This window comes from Pleurodeles waltl, chromosome 4_1, assembly GCF_031143425.1.
Source record: "Pleurodeles waltl isolate 20211129_DDA chromosome 4_1, aPleWal1.hap1.20221129, whole genome shotgun sequence".
Taxonomy (NCBI): domain Eukaryota; kingdom Metazoa; phylum Chordata; class Amphibia; order Caudata; family Salamandridae; genus Pleurodeles; species Pleurodeles waltl.
In genome coordinates, this window is record NC_090442.1 from 675,710,940 (window position 1) to 675,737,106 (window position 26,167).

Below are 26,167 nucleotides of genomic sequence, written 5' to 3' on the forward strand. Positions count from 1 at the left end.
GCTGCTACTTGGCCCATGCCATGTGTTGCACCATGAACCAGTCCTGCCTTCGGACACAACAGCACTTAGCATCCTAAGATGAGAAGCCAATACTCACAATGGAATACAAACTATCAGTTCATTAATGCCAAGTGTTGCTGGCCTTAAAGTCAGTTCTGGCTAAAGTGTAACAAATGACACAGGATCACTTGTCAGCAAAACGTCTGTAAGCCACAGAAGCTTGACTGCAGCTTCTAAATTAATAACCCAAAACAAGTTACTTTGATTTCACTCTAAATTTTATTTGGTTCCTAATGACTTGCGTGTTCAGTCGTGTGTGAACAGGTAGTGAACACTTCTCATTGCTATTGGGAAATGGGGAAATGCAGCAAGCGTTAAAGTTCACTGAAGATTAGGGAGATGCACCAGGAACGGATGCAAGAGCGATGCTCTCAGCAAAACATTTTGTGAAAAGTTTATCAATTATAACGCTGCCTAATTACCTGAATGTTGCAGTAATTTGTAGTGATGCTTCAATACATTTATCCAGCCCATTAATTTTTAATGTAAAAATGCAAACAGGATCAGATTTCTTGTAATGGCGCCTATGTCAGTCTTGTGATTGCAAGAGTATTGTCCACTTTGATGGGGAGTAATCGGGAAATTGCACAAATGAGGAGAACTCAACAGAATAGACATTGCTGTAGATTGACTACCTTACTGTAACACTAAAGTGGATGTATTTTGAACTTAAAGACATGAGCTCAAACTGAGCTGGTTGGTGCCGTGGACATTGCAAGAGGGAGATCCGGCACCAGAGTCAGCGGAACTGAAAGGAGCAGTGGAGTTAATTGCAGCAGCATATAGTGAAAATCCCTGATAGTCCCCAAGTCTAGGGTGTCAAGATGATTCCACCCCACCGCAGAGCAGAAAAGAAGGTACCAATCCTAGTCCTTCCAACAGCAGCTTCATTGAACCAGTTGGACTAAACAATTTGACGACAGTCGTTCACAGAAGGAAATTCCAGCTTAAGTCAGTGTCCCAATGAAACAGATTCATCTGCTACTCATGGCCAGAGCCACCAACAATCATAAATGGGAATTCCACCATGAGCACCGGCTGTGGCTGTAAGTTAATATGCTGCCTTATGCACCATAAACTATTTCTACCTGGGAGGGATCTCGGTGTAGGCACCCTAGCTCAAGGAACACAGACTAGTCACTTGATAAAAATAAACTCAAAGAAAGGGCATAAATGGGCCTGGAGTGGTTAGGAGATATCATGGTGTTGAGAAATACCGCAGGGGTAGGAGATGAATTGTCAACAATGTTATACATTTCACATTTTTAATACTGCAGTGAGGTTGCTTAAAACGCATTCAACTTAAAATAATAATGTTTATTTATCAAGTGTATTTATCACCAGCCTGGCAAATGCTGGGAGCTGCCAGAACTCAGATTTCATTTTTTACTTGGCAGATTAAAAAAACAATTAAATTAGGTCTAAAACAGATGCACAATATGTCTGCCTGAAACCTAAGATTTCAAAAAAATATATATTTATAAGAACAGGGGCATGAAAATTTAATTTAATGTTCACCTCAGGTAATTTTGTGTCTTATTGTTCACAGCAATTACCATAAATCTGCATATCAATAAGGAAGAACAGATGTCAGTTGTTACACGCGCTTGCCAATCAGGCCTGTTAAAAAGTGACAGATGGGTGGTTATTGAACATTCTCATAAGGACCATTAGCACATTCGTGGGACATTTATTCTTGTGCTGCTCCACAGTTGCAGCTGCATCTCTGTAGAGACATGAGCTCATGTGTGAATGTACAAAATGTATGGTTTACCTTGCAATACAGTTGTGCCAAATGCTCCCTTATTAAATGGATCAGAATCCCTTGTCCCCATATTTCAATGTAAGTAGTACCCACTGTTGCATCCATGATCTCTTCTGATTTGTGGTGAGACATTCTCTCAAAGGATTCTGTTAATTTTTCTATCTCACACAGTTTCAATGTTAATGCCAGGGACAATGTTATCATTGCAGATACTGCTACTAACAGAATTTATCCTGCTTCCAGATGCTGAAACAACAGAAAAAAATTGCTGAATATAAACCAGCTTGAATTAACCAATCTCAGTAGGGCGGTGTTTTGTGTGGGTCCTCATAAGACTTGCACCCACTGCCTGAAGTGTGAGCAGATCTCTGATGCACAAAGCCATGTATAATAAAATACGTGTAATAAAGTAAAGAATTTTACTGTCTGTAGTCCATTCATCACTAACTATATTCCAACAGATAGATTAACATTGGTTCTCTTTGAAGCATACCTCTGTGATATCTTAAACCACGCCAGCTTATACTTCTTCTCATATTCAGCTACAAACATAAAGGTTGTCTTCTACAATGCCACCACCAGGAACAGGGTCAAGACTGATGTGCATATGGCTGGGTCCAAACTGGAATGGCATGGGTAGCAAAAAAACAATGGATTTAGGGCCAGATCTCTGTACTGGGGGTGAATGTTTGATGGGCAGAATGCTGAACAATGTCACTTTTTATTTTTGAAAAGGAAGATGGAGCAATGGGCGATTGTAGAGAAGAATGGGGGTGTATGTAGAAAAGGATGGATAAATGAAGGGTGGAGGATAGATAAGTGGAGAAAGGGATGGAAGGATGGATGCAGAGGAGAGTGGATGAAGAATGCAGAGAAGAATAGCTATATGGATGGATGCACGGAAGAGGATGGATGGCAAGAATAATGGATTAAAAGAAGAAAGGATGACATAGGTGGATGGAGAAGGAAAAATGGATAGTTGAATTGATTAGTGATTTGGTCGATGGATGGAACGAATAAGGACGGAAAAAGAAAGGAGGTTGGAGAGAAGGGTAGATGGATGAAAAACAGGATTGGAGAAAGTAGAGGCAGGATAACAGAATGGACTGACGGGAAAATAGACGAGAAAGAAGGAGAGAGAGAAGAACACAGACAGCAAGAAGGGGTCTTGTGAGAGAAGGAAGGAAAAGAAGGGCAAAGAGTGAAAGAAGGATGGCAAGACGGAATAAGGGAAATTTCCGTTTTTTTTTCAGGGAGGAGCAATCCCTTGAAAGACTGCCGAGCTTGCTCACCTCACTAACTTGCCATTTTTAATATGGTAGGATGTGGATGAAATTTTATTTTTCTGGCTACCCCCTTGACAGAAATCCCAACAATGTTTGGATTTTCTGCCCATCCCACTTGGTTTTGCTTCTCAGTTTGCAGTATTAAACACATACTAATACTTACAAATGCAAACATAAATTCAACAACCTACTTAAAACTAATTCATGAGGTTGTTTGTAGAGATGGCAAACATCATAGTTATTCTTCCAGATTAAATTGACCATGTGCATGAACTTTTTGATCAGCGAGGGATCGTGTGTGGACAATAGATGAGGTACACTTAGGTAATTGATGGGCTGGTGGAACAGTTTCTCTTTTTAACACTGAGTCTCCCATTACCAGTGGCCCTGCAAACATCTGCTTATTGCAGTAATTACTGGGTGCAATAAAGATCAGACATTTTGTTCAATTTTGGCACATCAAACCTTCCAGAATTTAAAGAGAAAACCCCATGCTTGCTAATATCAGAACATGCAGCTTTTGGTGCAGTAAGCACCACCATCTGCGTGGTATGTCCCACTTTGAGGGCAAAACTTGTAGTAGGCAATAATTATCACACCCGATAACTTCCATATACATTGGTGTTGGATTTTTATGGATTTGTATGGGTGCATATTGCTTCAAATTCTTGGCCACTTGTAATAAGGGCCGGAGTATTATCTTGGGCATGTAGCTTTGCATCCATCGGCTTTAGTTGGGTGGGCTCCGACACACTCAGATAAAAATACGTCGCAAGATTGGGGGAACTCTTGCAAGAATGTATCTTTGAAAACATGACGCACTAATCGATTCCTTCATCAGTAATGAATCTAAAAAGCAGCCAGTTGTGTTGCTTGAATTTTTCGCCTTGCAGAAATAAGTGCTGAAGCAATTTTACGTCCTTTCTATTGCGAACGGAACGGCAAGGACCCTGCTGCTGCACCCGGCATCTGCTGCCTCATGTTCAGTGGATTGGGCCTGAGGCAAGGATTGCAAGACTCAAGGCCCCCACTGAAGCAGTGTTAAGCTGGCTCTTTAGATCTGCTCCTGTCACTGGTTGGGAATGTTAGATATTGCACAGAAGGGCTTTGGACCCCCTCTCTCCAGGGAGGCACAGTCACTTCTTCTTGTCACTGCGCGCCCCATGGATTCAACAAAGGAGCATTATACCCCTAAATTGGGATTCAGCCGCAAACTAGAGTAGAGCAATGCGATAATGTGCTGCTGGATCTGAAACTCCATTTATCCCTCAGGTTCAGGTAGACAGAAGAGTGGAGTTTGTTCTTTCACTATTTGACATGTGTTGGAATTCGTAGAATTTGAATCCGATACTCAAGTATAACAAAAGGTGGCACTGGGAGTAGAGGTGCAGCACGTGCTCTAGCACCCCTAGATATAAAGTAGACAACTTGGTATGAGAATGGGTAGTAAACAAGCCGTGCGTCGTGTCTCTCTCTTTAAGCAAGTGGCATACCTTTAAAGGCAGTCACAAGTTGGTTGTTATTAAACTAGGCTGCAACAAAGTACTTAACACTGTATTGCCATTCGCATAGATGTTTACGATTGCATGCTTGGAAGCTTTATGTATTTTGTATTAACTTACGCATGTCCATTGAGATATTGGGTACTGGGTATGACAAAACATGAACCAAATCTAAGAATTATTGGAATCATATATTACACTGTGAGCTGATTTCAAAACTCGACCTATGAATGACCCCCATGCTTGGTTCAGGGAGGAGGAGGAATTGGAATACCAGGTCAATGCCATCCCGGAGATGAAACTAGTTTCGATTTCACAGTCTGGGATATTAAAAAATAGTGCCACTAACCGAAGAAGCGAAATTGGAGCTCATTTTATAAACAATGTCAAAAACAACCCAAGACACATTAAATTAATTCTAAAACTAAAGTAATTTATTATTCCTCTTTTGAAAATATCTCCTATTTGAGAAGCAATCCATGCAACTGCAGATACAGAATGCAAAGCTTTGTGTGACATCATGGGCATTGCTGAAATATATCGTAGATTGTCGTCCACATTATTTCAGTGCACATTCTTTTATTAGTATTTTTTTAGGCATTTGATACTACGTACATTACGTTACAAAGATACGTAAAGCACTTTCTATAGTAAACTTTTACTGCAAAACATGAGCTCAAAAACTACAATAGTATGGCTTGTACAAATGACCTGGCACACCAGCACCACAAACTCATGTGCCATTTTACCATACATTTAGGACAATATGCTTCAAGATGCACCACAGGAACCTATGTTATAATAAATGTCTTTGGGGAAAAAACCCACATTTAAGAGGAGTGATGAGGCTGATTTGCTGCACTCACTCGCTCATTAATGAGTATTTGTTCAAATCCATATTTTCAGAGAACATTCTTAAGGTCAGCCCCCCCCACTCAAATTGTTCTCAGCACCATTAATAAAAAGTGAGTACCCTTTACCGCAGCCCATTGCTCGGCGTTACCCAAGTGTCTACCCCCTTATTAATAAGCAACCCCTTTCCTGAACAACTCAACAGGCTCGGTAAGAACCTGCTAACTGTCCCGTACAGAACGGCTATCAACCATACTATAATAGAATCTGTATGTACACGTGTAATGTAGGAGTACATCTATGCAGAGAGCTGCGTTTGGTGGCCCATGGGTGTGAAGCAATTTAAAACTAGTAATAACTACATACATAAACCAGAGATGCATTTGAGGCATGTCTATGCTGTCACTTTTCACATCTGCTTTTATTAGGTCATAGAAATTCACTGTAAAATGCTTAGGTACAATAAAATGGTGAGAACTGCTACACAAATGCACTTAAAATACCATATGCGGTTTTCTTTTTCATAAACTTTGAAAGGTGGAGGGTTGAAAGTGTGGTCGATAAAAGCACCTGGGTAAGTAGCAAGTTTTTACAAAATTGAGTTTCCCTCTGGGTCTCCTTTTTAAATCTTTATTTCACATTCTGTCTTGAGATAGAACATTAACATATCCAGTTTCCTTGCATCCGGGAGTTGAAAGCAGAAAATGTCACAGTGCTTGATTTTATTAGCTTCTTACAGTCCTAACAATTCGAGCTTATTTATATAAAGTATCATTTTGTAAACTGATGCTCCATCACTAACTCTTTGGGAAGCTCTGGATAAAAACAGCTATCTGTAGGCATGCGATTTTATTTAGAACACAGAAAATGCTAGGAACAAATGTGACTGATTGGCTGAATTGATAAATGTGGAACTAGGAGGCTTTATTTCTAATTTCAGCTACGCCTAGTACAAGGCGAGTGGAGCGGTATTTCAGGGTGGCACCAACTTGCCCGATTAAAGGTCTTTCCTGGCGTGGGAGGTACCCAGTAAAACCCTAATTCTACAACTGCTAAAAAGCAAAGAAGAGTGTCTATGGGTAGTTTTCACAGATTCTGGCCCAGAAATGCTTGTATATGATTTCATAGCAAAACAATTTAATGGAATACCATTACTGCAAAACCATTTCTTCTAAACGGTTTAATGGAAATTTTAAGGAAGAATGGCATTTACCATTTTATGGAAACCAATTCCTAGAAAGTCTTTTTTTCAAAAATGGTTTCTATATACTTATTTTTAAGGTGTACATTAAATGATTGCAAGACTTACTTTTTTAAAAGGTATTTATTTCAATCCTTTTCATTAGCGGACGTGATTTCAGGTTTATATTTTTTACACTGTCATGCAATTACTTTAGCTAAACACCATCCACCCATGACCCCTAAAAATTGCTCCCCATGCATAGACTACACACATCTCTGATCCACTAAGCTTCACCCACCCTTAAAGTCCTCTCTACTCCTAAACTCTACCGAGCTCTTAACCTAAAACTCCCTCACTACAGCTAAAGTCCACCTATTTCTGAACCAAAAAAAACCTTTTTGATACTTAAACCCTGCCCAACCCCGAGCCATTAGAATCCTGCACCACCCTTAAACTCCACTCATCACAGAATCCCCCCCCCCCAAAAAAAAAACACCATCCCTGAAAACCATCCAAAATCCCTTGGCAGCCCTAAATACTGCATTCATGAATCCTAAAAACCCTTTCTACATATTAACTCCACCTGTCCCTGAACCCTTAAGACACTTCACCATCCCTAAATTCTACCCATCACTGAACCTAAAAAACAATCACAAGCCCTAAACCCCACCCGTCCATAAAACCTAAAACATTCAACACCCCTACACGCCACCCATCCCTGAACCTTAAAAACCCCTCACCACCCCAAAACTCAAATCATCTGTGCATCGGCAGTTGCTTGTAATAACAGGTTGTGCAGGGAGTGGGTCTCACGGGAGGAGGAATATTAAAAAAGACCATGCCAACTCTGTGTTCCTCCCCGCTTCAGTGCTTCTCTCTTTGTTCCTCTGTCCACCCAATCCAGATGCTTCTATCATGCAGGGTAACAGCATGAGACAAGTGCCTGGATGGGTCTGAGTGGCCTGAAATGCCACTCAGCCAGGGACTGGGACCCTGCAATTGTTCTTTACCCGGGCTGTGCAACGCAGCCTGGGTGGAGTGTTCTATGTGCGCATGTCGATGTGGTCCGCCTTGGACGGCTGGCCAAACTAAAATGCATTCTTAGAAGCACACTACTCCTCCTCCCCTGGTGCTAATGAGGATCGCCCCACCCTACCCTATGAGGAGTAAGCGAAAAATAAAATATTAATACAATAGATTTATTAGCATTTTATATTTCTGCTACCTTTCAGCAGCGGAGCGATGCTCCTCTACCGAAGCGGAGGGGCAGCACCTACATCGATAAACCCTAAAAAACCCTCACCACCCTAAACTCCACCCATGCCTGATCCATAAATAACCCTCGTCACCCCTAAACATCACCCATCCCTGAACCCCAAAAAAGACCCTCACTTCCCCTAATAGTCAACCACTGGAGTTATTTTGGATGTTTCCTTAAAATTATCTTTATTTGAAAATGTTTCCTTTTTTCAATTTATTTGTATTTGCTTAAAGCTGTCTCTCCTGATGCTTGGTTTTCCATGATTAGGTTTACTCCAATGTGATTTCTCCATTTTCGTTTTTCCACTAATTCACATACATCGCCCAGAAGCTCCTGATGGGCAGAAATTGAGATGGAGATAGCAGTTACAATTGGTAAATTGGCCTATTTCCACCTGTAGTTACCGGCTGACTTACAATTGGGCCAGTTATGTAATCCTGGATCAATCACTGCAGTTGCCTTTAACTCATTAACTTTAGTTTCACAACTTGGAAACAATTATAACTAAACATAAGCTTTGATGGCTATATAAGAAGTAGGATTCCTAAATCTGCAAGTGTACTGTAAGCTCAGTAGTAACGTTCTCCTGTTACAAAGACCAATAGCAAAAATACACTTTTTCTAGACGATGTCACAGACTCAAATCTTGGGCCACCCTACAGAAACGTAGCACTGGTACTAAAAATGTTTTTTAAAAACAAACGTGCAAAAAAAAAACAACAACAACATCCATTTGCACCAATGTTTGCTGCTTGTGTAATTGCGAGTCAAGCAAACAATATTTGCACAAGAGGAAAAAAGGCAGACATGGATATCACATAATTTTTGCTGTATTTAAATAAAACAGTGGGAAGAAAAAATATATTTTCCCTTTTCAGTTTGAAAGATGGGATGTCTTTAACGCCAACCCAATACGTGCCATTTTTCATTATATAAACAGAAAAAGCAGTGCAAAATCTCCATTTGCAGTTTACTGTAGGAAAGTTGTTCATGATCTATAGCTTGTAAAACTCTATAACACGCATAGAATGATTTATAATGGAAAAGTGTATGTGGTATATAGTTAGAAATGGTTTTACGATCTATTTGTTTTTACTTTTGCCAAGGTGTCTAACTGTAATATCACAATGGCAAAATGTGTTTGCTTCATTCCATAATATACAAATAGCAAAGAAGACAAATTGTTTTCACGCTGTTTTCAGCGGCGAGTTTCTGTGCTATGGCTCCTGCTTGCACTTTCAATATTTATATCACCCATTACTGATGTGGTGTCTTCTGGAACACTTTGGGCCTCATTATGAGTCTGGCGGTCCATGGACTGCCAAACTCGTAGTGGCGCTCAGACTGCTGCCGACAGGGGTGGTCTGACCACCACATTATGACCACGGTGGAGCTGCCACAGTGCCACAGCCGGCACTGCCAGGTCACCGCCAGCCGATGGCCTGGGCATGCCAGCGGTCTTAATCTGCCAGGGCAAAGATGCAAGCAGCGCTGCCCTCCAGGTTATGATCCGCGTTTCCGCCAGCCTTTGCCTGACGGTTCCATTGCCAGGCAAAGGCTGGCAGAAATGGTGTGCTGGGGGCCCCTGCACCGCCCATGCTCTTGGCATGGGCAGTGCAGAGGCCCCCATGGACAGCCCCGTCACGCTTTTCACTGCCCAAAGTACAGTCAGTGAAAAGCGCAACAGGAGCTATCGCACCTGACACACTGCAACATTGCCATTGGCTCTATTACGAGTCGGCGTCAATGTTGTGATGTGTTTCCCATTGGGCCAGTGGGTGGACATGCTGTTTCGCCCGCCGGCCCACCAGGAAGCTCGTAGTAGGTACTGCAAAGGGACGGCCGCATATGCGGTTATCCCGACGCGGGACTTTGACAGGCGGCCTCTGCCGCCCGCCAAAGTCATAATGAGAGCCTTTGTGTCTGTTCGTGTGCCTAAAGCTGCGTTTCTTTCCGTCTCGCTCATTTGTGTTGTCAGGTGGGCATCAAAGTGACATCCATTGTATTGAGCACAAAAATGCAAGGGCATTACCCTGAATACATTACTACAGGTTCCTATCCACCCCAGCTGGCAGGACGGCCACAGCACGGCTCTCCATATGGGAAGAAGTAAACTTTATGGTGAAAATCCATCCACAAACAAGCCTGTGCTCTTTGCAGCTCCTGCCCACAATATTTATATTTTGAAGCTATTTTAAAGAAGCCTAGCAAAGGATGAAAATGCCCAAATTTCAATCCCCAACCCCTCTGTGTATTTGACCCAAGAAACTTCTCTTCGAACCCACACTGTTCATTATTCTCATCCTATTTCCCCTATGACTTCAATGCCCACCATTCCCCTCGCCTCCTAGGGAAAGTGATTCGTAGTGGCTGAAATTGCATAGGTTCTGCATCCTGTAGACACCGGAAAACAACCAGAAAAGGGCACTGCAGAGAGCAGCATGAGGCTGGAAAGGGCAGAGGACCCTAATTCTAGAGAAGGACACAGAACATAGAAGGGATTGTAGCTCGCGTGGGAAGCCCTTTGTCATGGCAGACTCAGAAGGAGTGGCAGGTGCACTGAAAATGGAAAGTTTTGCTGGACCCCCTCAAACAGAAAGACAGTAATGATGCCTGTAATCCAAAGAAGGGAAAGCCCAAATTAGGCACCTTGCAAAGCTGAGGAAGGGGAACTTCAAAGCCATGGCAGTGGGTCGGGGGAAGGTCTGAAAAGAAAGCCCAATATAAAAGGCTAGTGAGGTGGAATCAATGTGATTAGAACAATACGTGAGGAGAACAAAAGTGCTTGAGGGCTAACACCGTAAATGAAGAATTAACAACTGTGTTACCATCCCTGCTTACACTGTGGCTTTTGTTGCCACTGTAAAATCTATCTATGGCACCACTTCTTCCCTGAAAGAAAGATCATCAACTGATGAATGGCAATGTGACTCGTTGGAAACCAAATCCTTTTGATTCTTTTGGAACACAGTTTCCCTGGAGGCCTATTTCAGGTTAAAGACCCTGGAGATGCACTTTGCCTGGTTCTGTTATCAATGTAAAACCATAATGAAAGAGGATATTTGTAGACCCCACTGCCTAAGAGTTGCATATCTGAAGAGTCATCATATAGAGCGAGGTTGTTAAGCTATGGTCAGACACACTAGGGATCCACAACACCTGCTCACAGGGTCCGCGATAGCTTAGCAAATGAAATAACAATAACAGATTAATAAAGTGTATATAAATAAAGGAGCAAAATGTAAAAATGAAAAATTGAAACTGTTCTGTAAATAAGAAGGAATGTGAAATGCGAGACAAATTTGTGGGAGCAGTGCAACCGCATCAAAGAGACTGCAGTCAGGACGATAGGTGGCTTCCCTTGAATTTAGAAAAACTCCAACCTTCCCATTGGGATTAAAATTGTATTTGTTATATTTGTTCGTGGATTAAATACACTATTTCACAATTTGTGTATTTTAATGCATGCTTCTGTATTTTTGTGTATTGTTTCAGTTCAAATCATGGAAGTTGTTTAGGCCAGGGTCCCCGGATTCCAATGACTAAGTGGGGGTCCCTGGATTCTAGTAATGCTTAGGTGGGAGCCCACAGAAGTCAAAAGGTTCAAGAACCACTGACATAGAAGAAGGGTTTCTGGAAGTGCCAAGGAAAAAGAATATTGGTACCCAGTCTGCTGCAAATATAAGAAATATGGAAAATGTTATAGATGCCTACATATAGGAGGCAGAAAGGACTGACAAATCCATGTGATGTGGTATACACCCTCCCTGTCTGCTTTAGCACATGGGACATCCAGTCAGTCCTGAGCTCTGTCTTTGCTTGAACACTAGTGCTTTTTCTCTCTGGCATATACTTTTATGAATTGTGTTACTCGTGTGATTCATGTGACTAAATGAACTGACAGGGGACACCCAAAAAACCTAAACTCAGACCCAGAACATTTCAAATTATTTTCCATCTTTGAAACAGAAATTCCCAGGAATGCAAGAGACCTGCATGCAAATAAAATTATGCCATAACATAACAGTGCCTCCAGGAAACATGCTGTCACACAAGATGGATGGTCTCTGGGCGACATCAAGGAACCCGGCCGCCGCACTTTGCCTTTTGTCATTGGAAAGACAACGCAAAACACTTTCTGTCCACGTGCTATTGAAGGATTCTAAAATAAAGAAAAGTAAGCAGGACAGCAAACAAATGAAAAACGCGAAGACTAGGAAAGAAGGACGAAAGGCACGAATAACGAGGAAAAATAACCCCTAATGTCATATTTTGACAGTTCAAGTCCATGCTGGAAATTTTCCACCAGGCGCGCTGTCAAATTACTCGCGGTATTAACAATCTGACCCGAGAATGGAATCCTCAGCGCGGCCCAGGAGGGCCCTCGGGTGAAACTGACATGTCGGACGGAGGCAGGTGACAAGCTCTGTGTGCGAGGAGCAGGGTGACCTCTTGTGAGAGGATCTCTCCCCGGGAACAGCAGTGCCCTCCAGGCTCCCTACAGGAAGGCCCTAATTGGCGACAGCTAAGGGTTCAAGTGCTCGCGAGCAGCCAGTGATCGGATAGCTACAAGATGCGAGCGCTGCATATTGGAGCATGCAGCCGCCTCTCTGGTCTGCCTAATGTAATGCGGTGCCCGATGCAACCAATACAATATATTGGGATTTCACTGGCAATCTGAGTTTAGCCTACAAGTGTCTCTGACTAAAGAATTGCCAATGTTTCTTTTATTTGTGAATGCTTTATGTGCGAAGGCACGCCTTGTAGAAAACACAAGCAATCACTAAAAGCCTAGATTATCTATCTATCTATGGATATACATATACATAGTCCATTATTGTGCACACTCTGCAAAAGCAGAATTCCATCATATATAATAAGGTAAGCCAATTGCCGAAGTCTTGGTGTATGCTGTGGTGGGTAGAAGGAAAATGGTAATGACACCTCAGCAAAGCAAAGAAGGAATGAGGCTTACTGGATATTTTTTATTAAAAACAATAGGTTTTGGTTAATTTTAAACCTAAGAATTATTAGCAAAAGCCAATAGGTCTTGCGTTTTGAACCTATTGGCTTTGCCAATGCTGTTTGGTAGGGCAGAGTGGGGGCGGTTCCGTGGGAAAAAGCGCACAAGAGAGCAACATGGAGCATGGGGTGGAAGAGGTGCTATCTGAGGTAGGAGCGCACAAAAGAGTGAGCAATATAAATTGCTGGGTCCTGGAAGGGAGGTGGTGGGGAAAAGCGAGAGACCAAAATGCAGCATGGGAGAGGGAAACATTTGCAGGGGAAAAGCTCACAAGGGAGCGAGCAACACAGATTATTGTGATGTTCCCCAGCTGAAGAAGCATAGGAGGGAGAGACAAGCTTGGGGGAGGTTGACTGTAGGGGGTTGAGGCAGAAGCACATGTGATAGAGACCAACACAGATCACAGGGTGGGGGAAGCAAATGAGAGAGAGAGCAAAACAGAGCAGAAGGCAGGTGGCTATCAGGAGGGGGAAAAGCACATGGCAGATGGTGCAACATGGAGTGCAGGGGAGTAGGGGAATTTGCAGGGGAGAGAAGCACACGAGGGTTAGAGCAGAAGGTATAGTGAAGGAAAAGCACAAAAGGGAAAGAGCTGGAAAACACAAACACTCTGATGGAGTGCTTGACCAACAAGAAATAACAAGCATTGGCAATGCCAATAGGTCCGCTTTAAAGGAATATTGTGAAGTAAAGTGAAGCATCACAATTGGATAGCATGAGAATGGATCTATATTTGTGTTGAAGCAAGGAACTGCAGAATAAAATTGGTGTAGGTTAAAAGGTCAGGTGTCAGTTGCACTGTCAGGCCAGACATAAAAATCCATGCAAGTTAATGACAATCTTCTTCCTGTCTGTGCTACTGCCAGAGAAAAACACCATAAACTATCTATTAATCCAAAACTCTTCAATACCTTTGAGTGTCATGTGTGTGCCCCTGAAAGTTTAAGCTCAGGCAGATGGATAAATAAAGTGACCACAGCTGTGTCGAGGGCAGGCACTTTTTTGTGAAAGCACACAACTTCTACCCAATCAAACATGTACTCCTAACGTGTGGGCAGAGCCAAAGCCCCCCTCTGTGATTCTCACATAACTATGTGTCAAGTCAGCCCATAAGGAGTTCCCTAAAGGTGAGTAGTGGAAGGATACAAGTCAGCCAAAGAAAATAATGCTAAAGAGGCTATGCTCAAAGGTTGAGGGCAAGACACAACATGGACAAGATGGGTCAAAGAAATCAAACAAGACGTAAGCAGAAAAGAGTGACAATAAAGTCAACCAATGCTAAGCAATGAGTGGCCAGCTGTAATCCCATTGTAAGTTCAGAATAGGTCTTTTTCCAGAAGACAGCTTGCAATGCCTGGTAGGGGATCCCTAAAAGTGAGACTCCCATTCAGTTGTTTAAGTAATATAAACATCCTATACTTATAAAATAAAATGAAATTAGTAAAAAAATTAGTAAACGGTGTGCTTACACAAGTAAGTAAAATGAAGAAATTGTTGATTTTGTCCATAAAAATCTAAAGAAGGATTTCTCATATTTTTTAATTTGACCATAAAACGAACATTACTTTTTGAGACTACAATACGTATATTTACTGATGTGACAGTCTGTAACTAAGGAAAAAGTTTTATGAAAAGCCAACATTGCATCATTGGAGTTAAAATGAGTTTTCACACTTTTAAAGCAATAAAGTCGCTGAGGGTCTATTGGTTTGATACATTTGTCACACTGCAATGCTGACTAGTTTTCACATGGAAGGCAGGATTTTTTGAAGAGAGTTAAAGGCTAACACAGCATTTAAGTTCCATTCCCAAAGATGAACAAGCATCTCAACATGGTAAAGTTGCAAAGTTTTTGGATTTCACTAATTTGCCTGACACCTTAATGATACAAGACTTAAAGTTTCTAAAATCCAGTCATAACACGTTTAAGGTAATTTACCAGCTTTTTTAAAGCCTAGTAGTGTAGAATGTTTATATGGAAACAAATCGAAGCATTGTTTATTTTGTAGGGTAATTTAGATTATGTTAGTAACTATATGCTTTTCATTTTTAGACTTCTTCAGATTAGGTCTTCAGCAGTAAAGCAGCTGTCAACCTGGTATCCATTATACGAGTGACAGTATGGGATTGTGCATCAACCCATATAATGTGTGCATCCTATGATGTGTATTGGGGAAACACTTGCCATAGCTGGGATCTTATAAAACACCCTTGGGAATCTAGAGAAAAGCATTTTTAAGGGAACCTGTTCTGTAGATTTTTCTCCCCAAAACTGTTTACCTAAATGTTTTAAATAAATGGAATTCCCACAATGTTGAATATCGCCTGGTGAATGCCTGTCACATCAAAAAATTCCCTACATTCTGTTTTATCAGGATCACATATATTGCGTGTTTCATATTTATCTGGATGCCTTTTCTACTCCATTCGTGTTAACTCTCTTTTTGCATCTACATCACTCTTCCTGTACCCTGGCTGTTCCTCCTCCTTCTATTTCTTTTTGACTAATGTCACCTACAACCTGCCTATATCCTTGTACTTCCAGCCCAGAATGTCTGAATCTACGCACACTCTAGTACCTCTACACTTTCTGCCTCCACCCTAGTTTCTCTACCTTTGGAGTATAACATTGTTTGTCCATCCCACTCACACCCTCTACTAAATGTATACCCTGATCCCTCTAGCTCCACTTTAAGTCTGGACCTCCATGCCCACCTATAATATAGTACAGCAACACATATCTACACCGTAATACCTCACCCCATATATCCCTAGACTCTTTACCCTAGTACCCCCACAGCTACTTATAGATAAATACCCTCACCACATCTGCACCCTTCCTGTACCCAGATACTTCTACCCCTATTTTATGCCCTCCTTCTGTCCCTATTTTATACCAAAGTGCTTTTACCTCTGTCTATACCTATACCGAAATACTTTAGCCTGTGGCTATAACCTAATACTTTTACCAATGCATATACATCACTAACAATATCCCTTCCTATACTTTAGAAACTCAGTTCCTACTTATAGCCTTATATGTCTACTGGCTACATACACTTTACTACTTCTACTGTGCCTATCACTTAGCATCTCTACTCTAATTATAGCATGGTATCAGTAACAACCTGAAAAGTTCACCTCAGGCAAATATGTAATACAACTCTGATATATACAGAAATATGTGCAGTATGCATCTCTTTCCTTGTGCAATTCCCAATTTTCCCCTTGTAACCTCACAATAAGAGGTAGATTGCACACCCGCTAAACAGGTTACCCCAGGGAATCAATATTTATTGGGTGCAGTAGATACTCATTAGTTTTGCCAAAATTGGAATCAGGGATAAAGTTATCAATAACCTATTAATAAAGGAACCAAAGGAGCACAGAAGATTTTCAGCAGAAGGGTAAAAAAAGTTCAGAGTTCTGTCATTCATCATCCAGCAAAACCAAAACTCGTCCGCTTCCAATTCAAACACACCTTCACAGTAGTGAAATGTGCATAGCTCAGCTGCACAGTGTCACCAGATACAAGGCCCTCCTTATGAGTGGACCAGTAAATGGATGGATTTTTCCACCACCAGAGTTTCCGATAACAGGCATTCTGTTAAACCCGAGGGTGTGGACAATCCAGCCGATCATGAGGTAGACCCTGAGGGTCCACTAAGAAATTTGGAATTACAGAGGGATTGGTTATTCTGTGTCTCATTCCCCTAGTAATTTCTCGTTCTTGAGCTGGACTTTCACCCAGCCATTTTAACAGCTTTCAAGATGCCGAAATCTCGTGAAAGTTAAAAGATCTGCAGTGTTCATATGGATCTCAAAGTTCAGAAGGGGCTGGGCATTGCTGTTACCGGCCCACGAGAGATACAAGGCCTCTCATAATGAGGGCTGTAGAGGAATTAATTATCTCCTCGAAAGCAAGCACTTCAACACTAGAGAATCAAAGCACTGTACTAAAACTAAATGTAAATTACAAGGCATATGCACATTGCACTTTTAAACAAGAGATTTTCTAATGAAAAGCATGGTCAGCATGGAGTGGTGAATTCCATCAAGGTGTCTTGACATTTGTTCCCTATTTTTATGTTTAGCTAGCACATAATCTCTTGGAAACGAAGGGGGAAATAGATCCGGGTCTAAAAGAATCAGGGGCACTAAAGGTGGACCCTGATCATTCCTCTAGGTTAACTAATGTGCTTCAAATGACAATCATGCGCCGGTAAGACCTTAATAAACACGATCGTTTGTCTGGCAAGATGGCGCAGCAAATTAAATGGTTGCCTCTGACATCTCCTGTGGCCTGCAGGTCATACATTGTATTTCTGACAAGACTAACTCCATATTCTGTTCTTCCAAACTGGTGAATCAAGCACCACTAAATTTGGTACGGTGCCTAGAAATGGCACTGTGAAACTATATGTTGAAAAACACATTTTTTCCTTTGCTATTATGACAAGTGGAGTAGTAATAATGGCTATTCATTGGTATAATTACATTATACAACAGCAACAAACTGATTAACTATAGGGTTTAATGCTGACTTGGCTTAGTTATTTTTCATAGAGGTAGCGACGAGGAGGAAGGTAGTATGACAATACTCTTCCTTCACGCTTCATCCATGACATGCCATACTGAAGGATGCACAAGAAAACAATGTTTTTCACTAGTAAGGCATTCGCTTGGAAATGTGCTTAAAGCTTAGGAGACATGCCAAAGCCAACATGTCTGCAGCAGAGAACGTAATCCAGTGATCTTTTCATCTTCAGGCCACTTTAGATTGCCAGGCGGAAGGTTTTTATAACCCGGAGCTGCCAGCGCAATAATAGCTGGCTGTAACAACCCATCACATAAAATCTGTGAGGAACTAAACTCGTAGCTCTTACGTTTTTCGAGACTCAATATACCCTGAGATCAATGAAGGGGAAAACCACAAAATAAACGCCTGCACCACAAGAGATCACTAGTCTCAAAACACAACAGTAAAAAGGGCACACACTCTGTGATTACTTGTGCAAAACACAATCTACTGCTAACCCTTTATCAAAAGATTAAACAGTGTAATCTATACACAAATTCAAGATCCTTGTATACACAAAGAGAAACTACAGTATTTTAGTTTCAAAGATTTCAAGCAAAAACGCACGGACGTTGTCATTTTAAATATTGGGGCCTTAGTTCTGCTAGTTGATGTTGCTGCAGGCCAATTAAAAAAATCCAAAAATACTGCATGGGCCATTCACATGAGCAGCTGAACAATTAACGTTTTGGTCAAATTTTTAACCTGATGTCATGTACAATTTGCAAAATGCCCGTCACTGCGAAGAAAAAGCTGTTCAATTGGGACACCACATGTAATTCTTAGGAGGACTTCACTCATTTGCTAAAGAGAAAGAAATAGAATTTCTCTTTTGTGGATTCTAAGCTTTCAATTCCTCTTTCACTGCCAGATATTCAAATTGGAGCTTGCATTGTTCTGATTTTATTTGAACCTCTTGTGGTTATAGCATCACCTCAAACATTGTTACTGAAGGGGCTATGGGTAAAAGGAGGCCAATGAACAGAAAAAAACAAGATGGCGTCCATCTACAACTAGCATGGAGGGAGAGCATATAAACTGACATCAAAAGGCTTAACCATGTGCTAATAGGGTACATTTTTATCTCCAGTGGATTAACATAATTCAGTGTTCCCCAGCTAGGATGCAAAACTATACTGCCAGGTCTTAATAATGGTATTCAACACTTAACTTTATTTTAAATACAATAAATACTTATCAAAAAAAAAAAATTAAAGCACAAGCTACTGTGGCTGCCTTATAATTTAAATTACATTTGCAATTCACAAAGCCTACATGGCAAGTATTCAATTATTATTGTAAACAATCTAATAAATATTAGCTTGTTGTGGGCTGGCTGTTACAACTTGAACAACATTGGTCTATGAGCTCTCAGCACCTTTTCTGCAGTGCAACAGCAGGCAGGCTCGACGGGCTAAACTATGACGTCAACAGTAAAACCACTGACGTTCTCTTACCTGGGTTAAGGAAGTTCTGTCTCGCTAGGGCTGAGATATAACAATAGCCTCCCTGCCGAGCTAAGATTAAGTCAAAAGTAAATCTACTTAAATAGCTGAACTAGAAATAAATACCATAAGCTATCTGAAGAGGGAGTGAAAAGCTATCATTTGAACAATAACAAACGCAAGGCGATAGAGTGCATATAGATTATTTACATGCCATCTGGGTGTAACCTTTCTCACTGTACAACAAGAGAGTGTGAGCTGGCCCATGCATCTACTCTCCCAACTTCTGGGTGACTGGAGTGTAAGTGTAGTGTAGACAGAAAACCATGTTCTTTCATGGAAACTACTTCCTAGAACAAGGCACCAGGTTAGGAGAGCATACATTGAGACCCGAGATAGAGCATGATACCTTATAATAGAGATAATGTTAGAGAAGTCGTTCTACCGCTATTTGATGCCATAAAAGGGCCAGCATCTTCAGAAAAAGAGGGGAGAGGTACTATAGGTATGAATAAAGTTCAATCAGAGTGTATTTTGTGCACAAGATAAGACTTATGGGGTTTGATTGCCTTTTATATGCATATTAAGGGGTGAGTGCAGAATTTGTTCAGACATACAGTATTTTTTGTAGGTTTATATAGTGTTACCTCGACCCAAAAGTATAGGAGTGCTTTACATGAACACCAGTTACATTAAACTATTTTTGTCCAGAATCACAGGGTGTGGAGCCCGCGCTGAGACTCCAAGTTGTTTCCAAGGTCATCAGTTCTGGCCGTTATGCCACATCCTTACCCCCATGGTACAAATAATGAGTGGGTAACATTACAGTTGTGAGGGCTGATGCTCACTCCCTGGTGCAGGAAAGGAAATCCAAAAACAGTTAAGCTATTGATTAGGATCCCTGTAGATTTGGTTATTGCAACGTGACTCAATGGGCCAGATTCAGTTGTATGTGACAGTTCGAGTGACAAAATATTACTGTGTCCAGAATATTAACAACCATAATGTTCTGAATGTGAATATATATAGGTAAAGATTCTAGACTTAAGTACACATTTCGGTACCTTAATGATATCGCACCAGGTTACATAAATAAAGAGCCAGCTCTATTCTTACCTACATATACTTGCAATCATAATATTTTGCTAGTCGATAATGCGGTCATGACATAGCAGGGAGGTATTAAAAAAGTGAATATATGGTGGAATACACGACTCGGCTTAGAAAGGGTGCACTGCAGATTTGGAGTATCAGGAGTTCACAAAGGTATTCAAAAGTACTTCTGCAAAACAACAGCATTCAAAGTACTCACGGGGTGTTTTATGTGCTCCGAAGTTTAATATGATCAGCTTTGTGTAAAGCGTGAACTTGCACAGGGGTAATTGCCGTCATATTTGTGCAATTGTACATTTTCTCTTTTTTTAACTCCATGCAGAAAAAAATGCCTCGTGGGGAAAACTCCTTCTCCTACTATACACGTTTTGGGAGTTTGTCCTTTATATTTAGACTCAGGAAATGAGCATATACCTTCCATTCACAAGGGTACATCTCAGACCATTTTCTGAGTAAAAGAAAGTTGTTTGAAAATATTTCCAAACTTGGCACCATCCCTATGCTGAAGTACCACTCCCAGCCTCTGAAATTAGGTGTACCCATTTGTAATGTTACACCACTGTGGGGTAACATTGCACATCTGTAAATGGAGTGGCGAGTGCAAGTTCTCCTTTTGTGAATACCTTGAACTAATAACGCAAGCCACATGTATGCATTGTGAAATGGCCAAATATTTTTAAAAGGAAAGTACGCTGAATGAGTAATTAGAAGTACTATTTGTTTCCCAAAGAAACAGTATGGCCTAACATGATATATAGATCCTTATGTTGACGGACAAGAATGATTGCTGTTGTCTCATATTTTAGTTAGACAATCGCCAAAAGTTGAATAGCCCTTATCAGGATCCCCTACATGAATGCTGGGCAGCTAATGCGCATAGACCAAGATGGCTGTAGTTTCCTTAGTTTTGACTAGTATACTAAAAGAGAGCAGTGGCTCCTGGGTCTAGTGGTCAAGGAGGGGCATAGGCTACTTCTTGCTGCTTGTCCCTATATGTATTGTGATTGTTTAAGAAGATATGTAGATATGCAAATGAAACAGAAATCAAAATATCTCATGACGTCTCATGAACGGATAATGAATCATTATTCACTTAAATCAATCAGGGACAGGGTGTTTTGCTTCTATCATAACCTTCTTCATGGACCTCACAACCCTGGAGCCAGAACATCAGCATAGATTGAAATTCATTTTTTTGCAAATCACAATACATCAAATACTGACAGCACAACTCATTTATAGATCTCAAGGCCCAATGATGGCCACTTCATTTAGTGAGGTCAATTTCAATTACTCTGCACTGTGTATTAAGAAGTGGGGGGGATATTGTTCCAATATCACCAAGCTTAGGAGGCTGTAGGGCATTACACTGTAATTGGTTGGAATTAACTTCAACCTGGCAGCAGTTGTCAAAGGCAGTATCCAGCTGCCAAGTGTGAAATGGCAGCATTTTGTACTAGAGGTGTTTGAGGAACTCAAAGGAGAAACAATTTAAAAAGCCTCTAATTTATGGCTTCAAACTAGAGGTTTACAAATGTTGAACTGCCCTCTTCCAACTGGAGAAAATGGCTACTGTACAATTTCCCCTAACCATGTCTGTTGCCACTGTTTATGATTTCCTTATCCATAATATTCGGGGAATATAGTGGCAATTTAAAGTGGAAAATTAGAACTGGAAGACTGCACACATCGGAAAGGACACTGGTAAAAGCTGGGGAGGGCAGCTAGGACAGTTTGAGCAGGTAGAAGGGCAGGTTGTGGCGGTGCCATATGAGGCAATTTAAGAGGGGGCAAGCCTGCCACCCTTCTCCTTGCCAGAATCCTTTGAAGAAGTTGCAATTTAGTATGTTAATGCCACATAAAAACCTAAATCAACAATCAAATAAAGGACAAACCTCTGAGTAAGGTAGAGAATGTGATGCTGTCTTGCTGGCTCACCTAGGAGACTATTATACAGTCATTCAAAATAATGCTAGGGGACAACAACGTTTTTCTGGGAAATCTATAGGATATTTGTAGGGCCATTTCCCATTGGACGCTAGTATGAATTACTGGTTGCACCGGTTTTCGTAGTGGTTTATGTTACTTCTTAATGCCCTATTACTAATCTAGTACATAATACTATTTTCCTGTAGGAATTCCTACAGAATTGTTATAGGACAGATCTATTGCAAACCCAATATAGACATATCTTTCTCTTCATCTGGGCATTTAATAGTCTTTGTGTAAGAAACTCACGGAAATTCACTAGGACTGAAACTACATTGAAAAAAAGGATGGTGGTGGGAAATCACACAAACTATTGTCAACTGGATGCCCCAAGAAAGGTATCTGTGACCAAGGAAACACAAACTAATGCAGAACTGTAATTGCACAATTCTCAGAGGGGGATGCACCATTTTTCACATGTGTAAATAGAGACGGCATACAAGGTTGAGCGGGGGTTGCAGTGATGACATCTCATCCCTCCAGCACACAATTACACACACAAAAAAGCTTGAGGGTCAGGCGAAAAGGAACAAATTACAATAACGTCTTATGTTTCTTCCACTCACCAGCCATTTGCTGGATGCCGCTGAAGGCACCCAGGTTGCTGGATGAAGTTGCTTGCTGCAGAAGCTGAAAGGAAACAGAAAGGTAGAAGGAAGTGTCAATAGCAGGGCCCATTAATCACTAAATTACACTTCTTGCTTTTTTGCCTCTCCTGAACATTGATATCATGTTGATGGGCTCAACATCCCCAGAGGACAAGCTGTAAATCCCTATTAATGTCTAATCTCTATTAAGAAACACACACACGTGCGCACACACATTGGGGGAACTCAATAACATTGCTGCCTTAAAACAATTAATCAATTTCCGTTTTTTACCAGCCAGGTGTTAAATCTATTTAAAGCAACATAGCGTGACTAATTGTAGTCCTTTGTAGCCCGAGAGTAACTATAACTCATCCCTGTCAATCAGGGCCAGCGCCTGCCTGGTAGCTGCTCAGTTACACACTGGAATAGAGACATTTTTTAATGGAAAGCTTTCTTCGTAGGAGATCTGGAGGCATATTTGTGAGTAGTAGCCATGGCCAGTTTTCATCGAACCCCACTCGAGACCACCACCCCATCAGACGTTCTGGCACAGGTGTGGAGTCTTCACCCAACCTCCTTCGAGACCACCACCCCATCAGACGTTCTGGCACAGGTGTGGAGTCTTCACCAAACCTCCTTCGAGACCACCACCCATTCACAGGTTCTGGCACATATCTGGTGCCTTCACCCAAGCCCTCTCAAAACCACCACGCAATCGGAGGTTCTGGCACACGTGTGGTGCGATTGTAATCGGTTCTGATTTCCCCCGAGATTTGTCACTGAGACAGCACTTCTACAGGAGTTGCCTGGTGTGCACTGCTTAATTTGTACAAGAGTAAGTGCAGGGGCTTAATGTTTTGCTTGAAAGTCTGCAGCCAATGCCACCGAAGGTAGTAGTTCAGAATACCACGACCGTATAGGTTTGGTTCCACCTCATGCCTCCACCACCAGACACTATCCGCCCCTTTACCCAACTCCTGCATGTTCATTCTTTCTCATGTCGCAGTTTAAGTACTTTCTCTCCAGCCCCTCTCCCTTTTTATCCTCTATTGCACTGCCTCAAGTCTGATGAGGAAAAATAAGTGCCGGTCCTCCAAAACGAGTGCTGCAACTACCGGCTCAAAATAAGCACTCGTGGTCTGTCATTGGACGATTTAGGGGAAGAAATACGTTAACTGCCCACAAACAGTCTACATCACAGAAAATGCATTCTGTTGTCAAATATATGACATTTTTGTGTGTAGTTATTATGAAACACATCAAAATTGTTTACCTTCATGCAAAGAAGAAGCTGCGGACACATATATTAACCAACACGAATGGTGAAAAAATCTGGCTGGAAGATAGTAAATTACCTTTTGCTCTCAGTTACAGAGATTAGCTTAAACTCTCACTCTGGCTATCACTGACAGTTTCAGTTGGTTCTGTTAACATATAGAGGTTAAGCAGTGAGCAATGGGAACATCGGCAACAAGGGTCCAGTAACACAATTGATGTGCTTAGTAAATAACACACAATACTTTTCATACCATGTTAAAAGAAAATCGCAAGGGAATAAATCATCTTCAGAGAGGGAATTAGTCCACCCAAGCAATCTGCAACCTGAACTCTGAGAACAAAGGTCCAACTTTCCAAGGCAGATGGATTTAAATATGCCACAGTACTCAGAGTCAGCCCCTTGCATGTCAGGTCTATGTAGGCCTTTGTTTGCCTCACCCCTGTGAGTTCAGTAAGCACTTATGGAATTGTCGTCTCTGCAACTTTCTAAAAATTAGGTATGCATATCTTTCTAAAACATGGTTGGGAAAAGCCTCAGAAATTTGCAAGCTGGAAAGAGTCAATTGCCACCCATAGTGTTTGTGGTGAGATATCGCTTCTCTTGATCAGCTCAAAACATTTTCTGATTAGCCTTCTGTGTGACATGAACCTCAGCTGTATTTTTCTTGGTCACTTTCGTATTCCTTTATTTCTTTTATGGAACCAAGCAACAAAGGTTATTGTGATACATGTAGCCTTTCTCGGTTCCTCAGAGGTTTTGTAAACAACTTCTCCTGACCAGGACGTTTGGCATCAGTACTACTGAGTGACAGAAGACAGAAAGTGCTGTGATGTACCAACAAAATCATTTGAAAACGTTTACCTGGGCATCCAGTCAAAGCGCTCAGGTAGCTGGGCATCCTGCCTGCTTTGTAAAATCTTTCATACATCATTCCTGCAAAAGGCTACACAGGTGGGTGACAAAACAGGGGATTGGTGTTCAAGAGTTTCATATTATTTTCCTAAAGAGTGACATGATCTGTGCTACATAATACCGTGGAATCCAGGAGCTCACCTCTTTGTAACCTAACCACTATTAAACTACATGACTCTAAATTGAAGCTATTGAACATGAGAAGAGCTTTCACTATAGAAAGAGTCATGCAGCACACCCTCTGATAGGCTAGATCAGGGTTCTGAAAAGTCAGTCCTGGAGAGCCGGGTCCATGCCAGATTTTTAGCACATCCACATTTAGAAAATATGGAGATTTCTGAAACATCTTGTTTCTAAATGTGGATATGATGAAAATCTGGCATGGACCCGGCTCTCCCGGACCGACTTTGCAGAACCCTGGGCTAGATGGTCTACATACATTCATGAACAGACCACTCATTACTGCAAGATGAGAAATCGTGCTTAGTGTTGTTGAAAATGATGAGCCAAGGCCCAACTCCCTGCTTAACTAAACTCAGTCCTCTTAGGAATACTTACAGCCAAATACTGCGGTGTGAGTCCGCCGAGGCCCGTGAGGTTCCCCCAGGTGGCAGTGTTGAGTTGCTGCATTTGCTGGGCCAGTTGCTGCTGCATGCGCCTCTGCTCTTTATCCTTTTGGGTATCTGCAAACTTCACCACTATTGGCGAAGAGCAGCCCTAAGATTGGACAGATCAGAAAATGGGGATAATAAAGCACATTTTGTGTTCATGTCATTACTCACACCTGAACATTCGGCACGTTTCTCATGGAACTCAACTACGTTGATCCATCTGTAATTATTTCACATTTATTTAATCTTTTAAGATAGTTGCAAAAATCATAAAATTAAAAATAGACAATGTTGCTAAAGACTAAGGCATGGGTTTGCACATGCTTCCCAACTAAAGCCTGGCTTGGCTCAGATTAGTCTTAAATGTAAACACTGGAAAATGGCACTGACATATCCACCTGTTGATACATTTTGGAAGGGATCGGGTGCGGGCTGTGGGTACAGATTGACTTAATACATGCACTCTATGTACCTGAGCGAGAATCTGTATTCCTTAGTATTGTTATTTCCAAAAAGAAAAATGTTTCTTATAAAAATAAAATTAAACACTGATTTTCTCCTTGTATAGGAAAATGCTCAGCCATAACAATGGAACAGAATTTAGACAGCCTTATAGCCTGCCTTAGTGGGCAATACCTGCCATTAAAGGCCCGCTACAATCTTAAAGGCCCGAGCTGAAGGTGAGGGCCTTTAACAAGGGAGCAGGACTTTAATGCC

General features: G+C 41.4%; 1 protein-coding gene across 50 annotated transcripts in view; it reads right to left on the reverse strand.

Annotated features, from left to right (window-relative positions):
• CELF2 (CUGBP Elav-like family member 2) overlaps window positions 1–26,167 on the reverse strand; it is a 986,198-nt gene that overhangs the window by 92,505 nt on the left and 867,526 nt on the right. For all 50 annotated transcript variants that reach the window (XM_069229233.1, XM_069229249.1, XM_069229230.1 and 47 more), the window contains 2 exons: window positions 25,398–25,556; window positions 22,625–22,688 (listed from right to left, as the gene is read on the reverse strand). In XM_069229233.1, coding sequence (XP_069085334.1) covers window positions 22,625–22,688; window positions 25,398–25,556 — 223 coding nt within the window. The remainder of the gene's footprint in view (window positions 1–22,624; window positions 22,689–25,397; window positions 25,557–26,167) is intronic.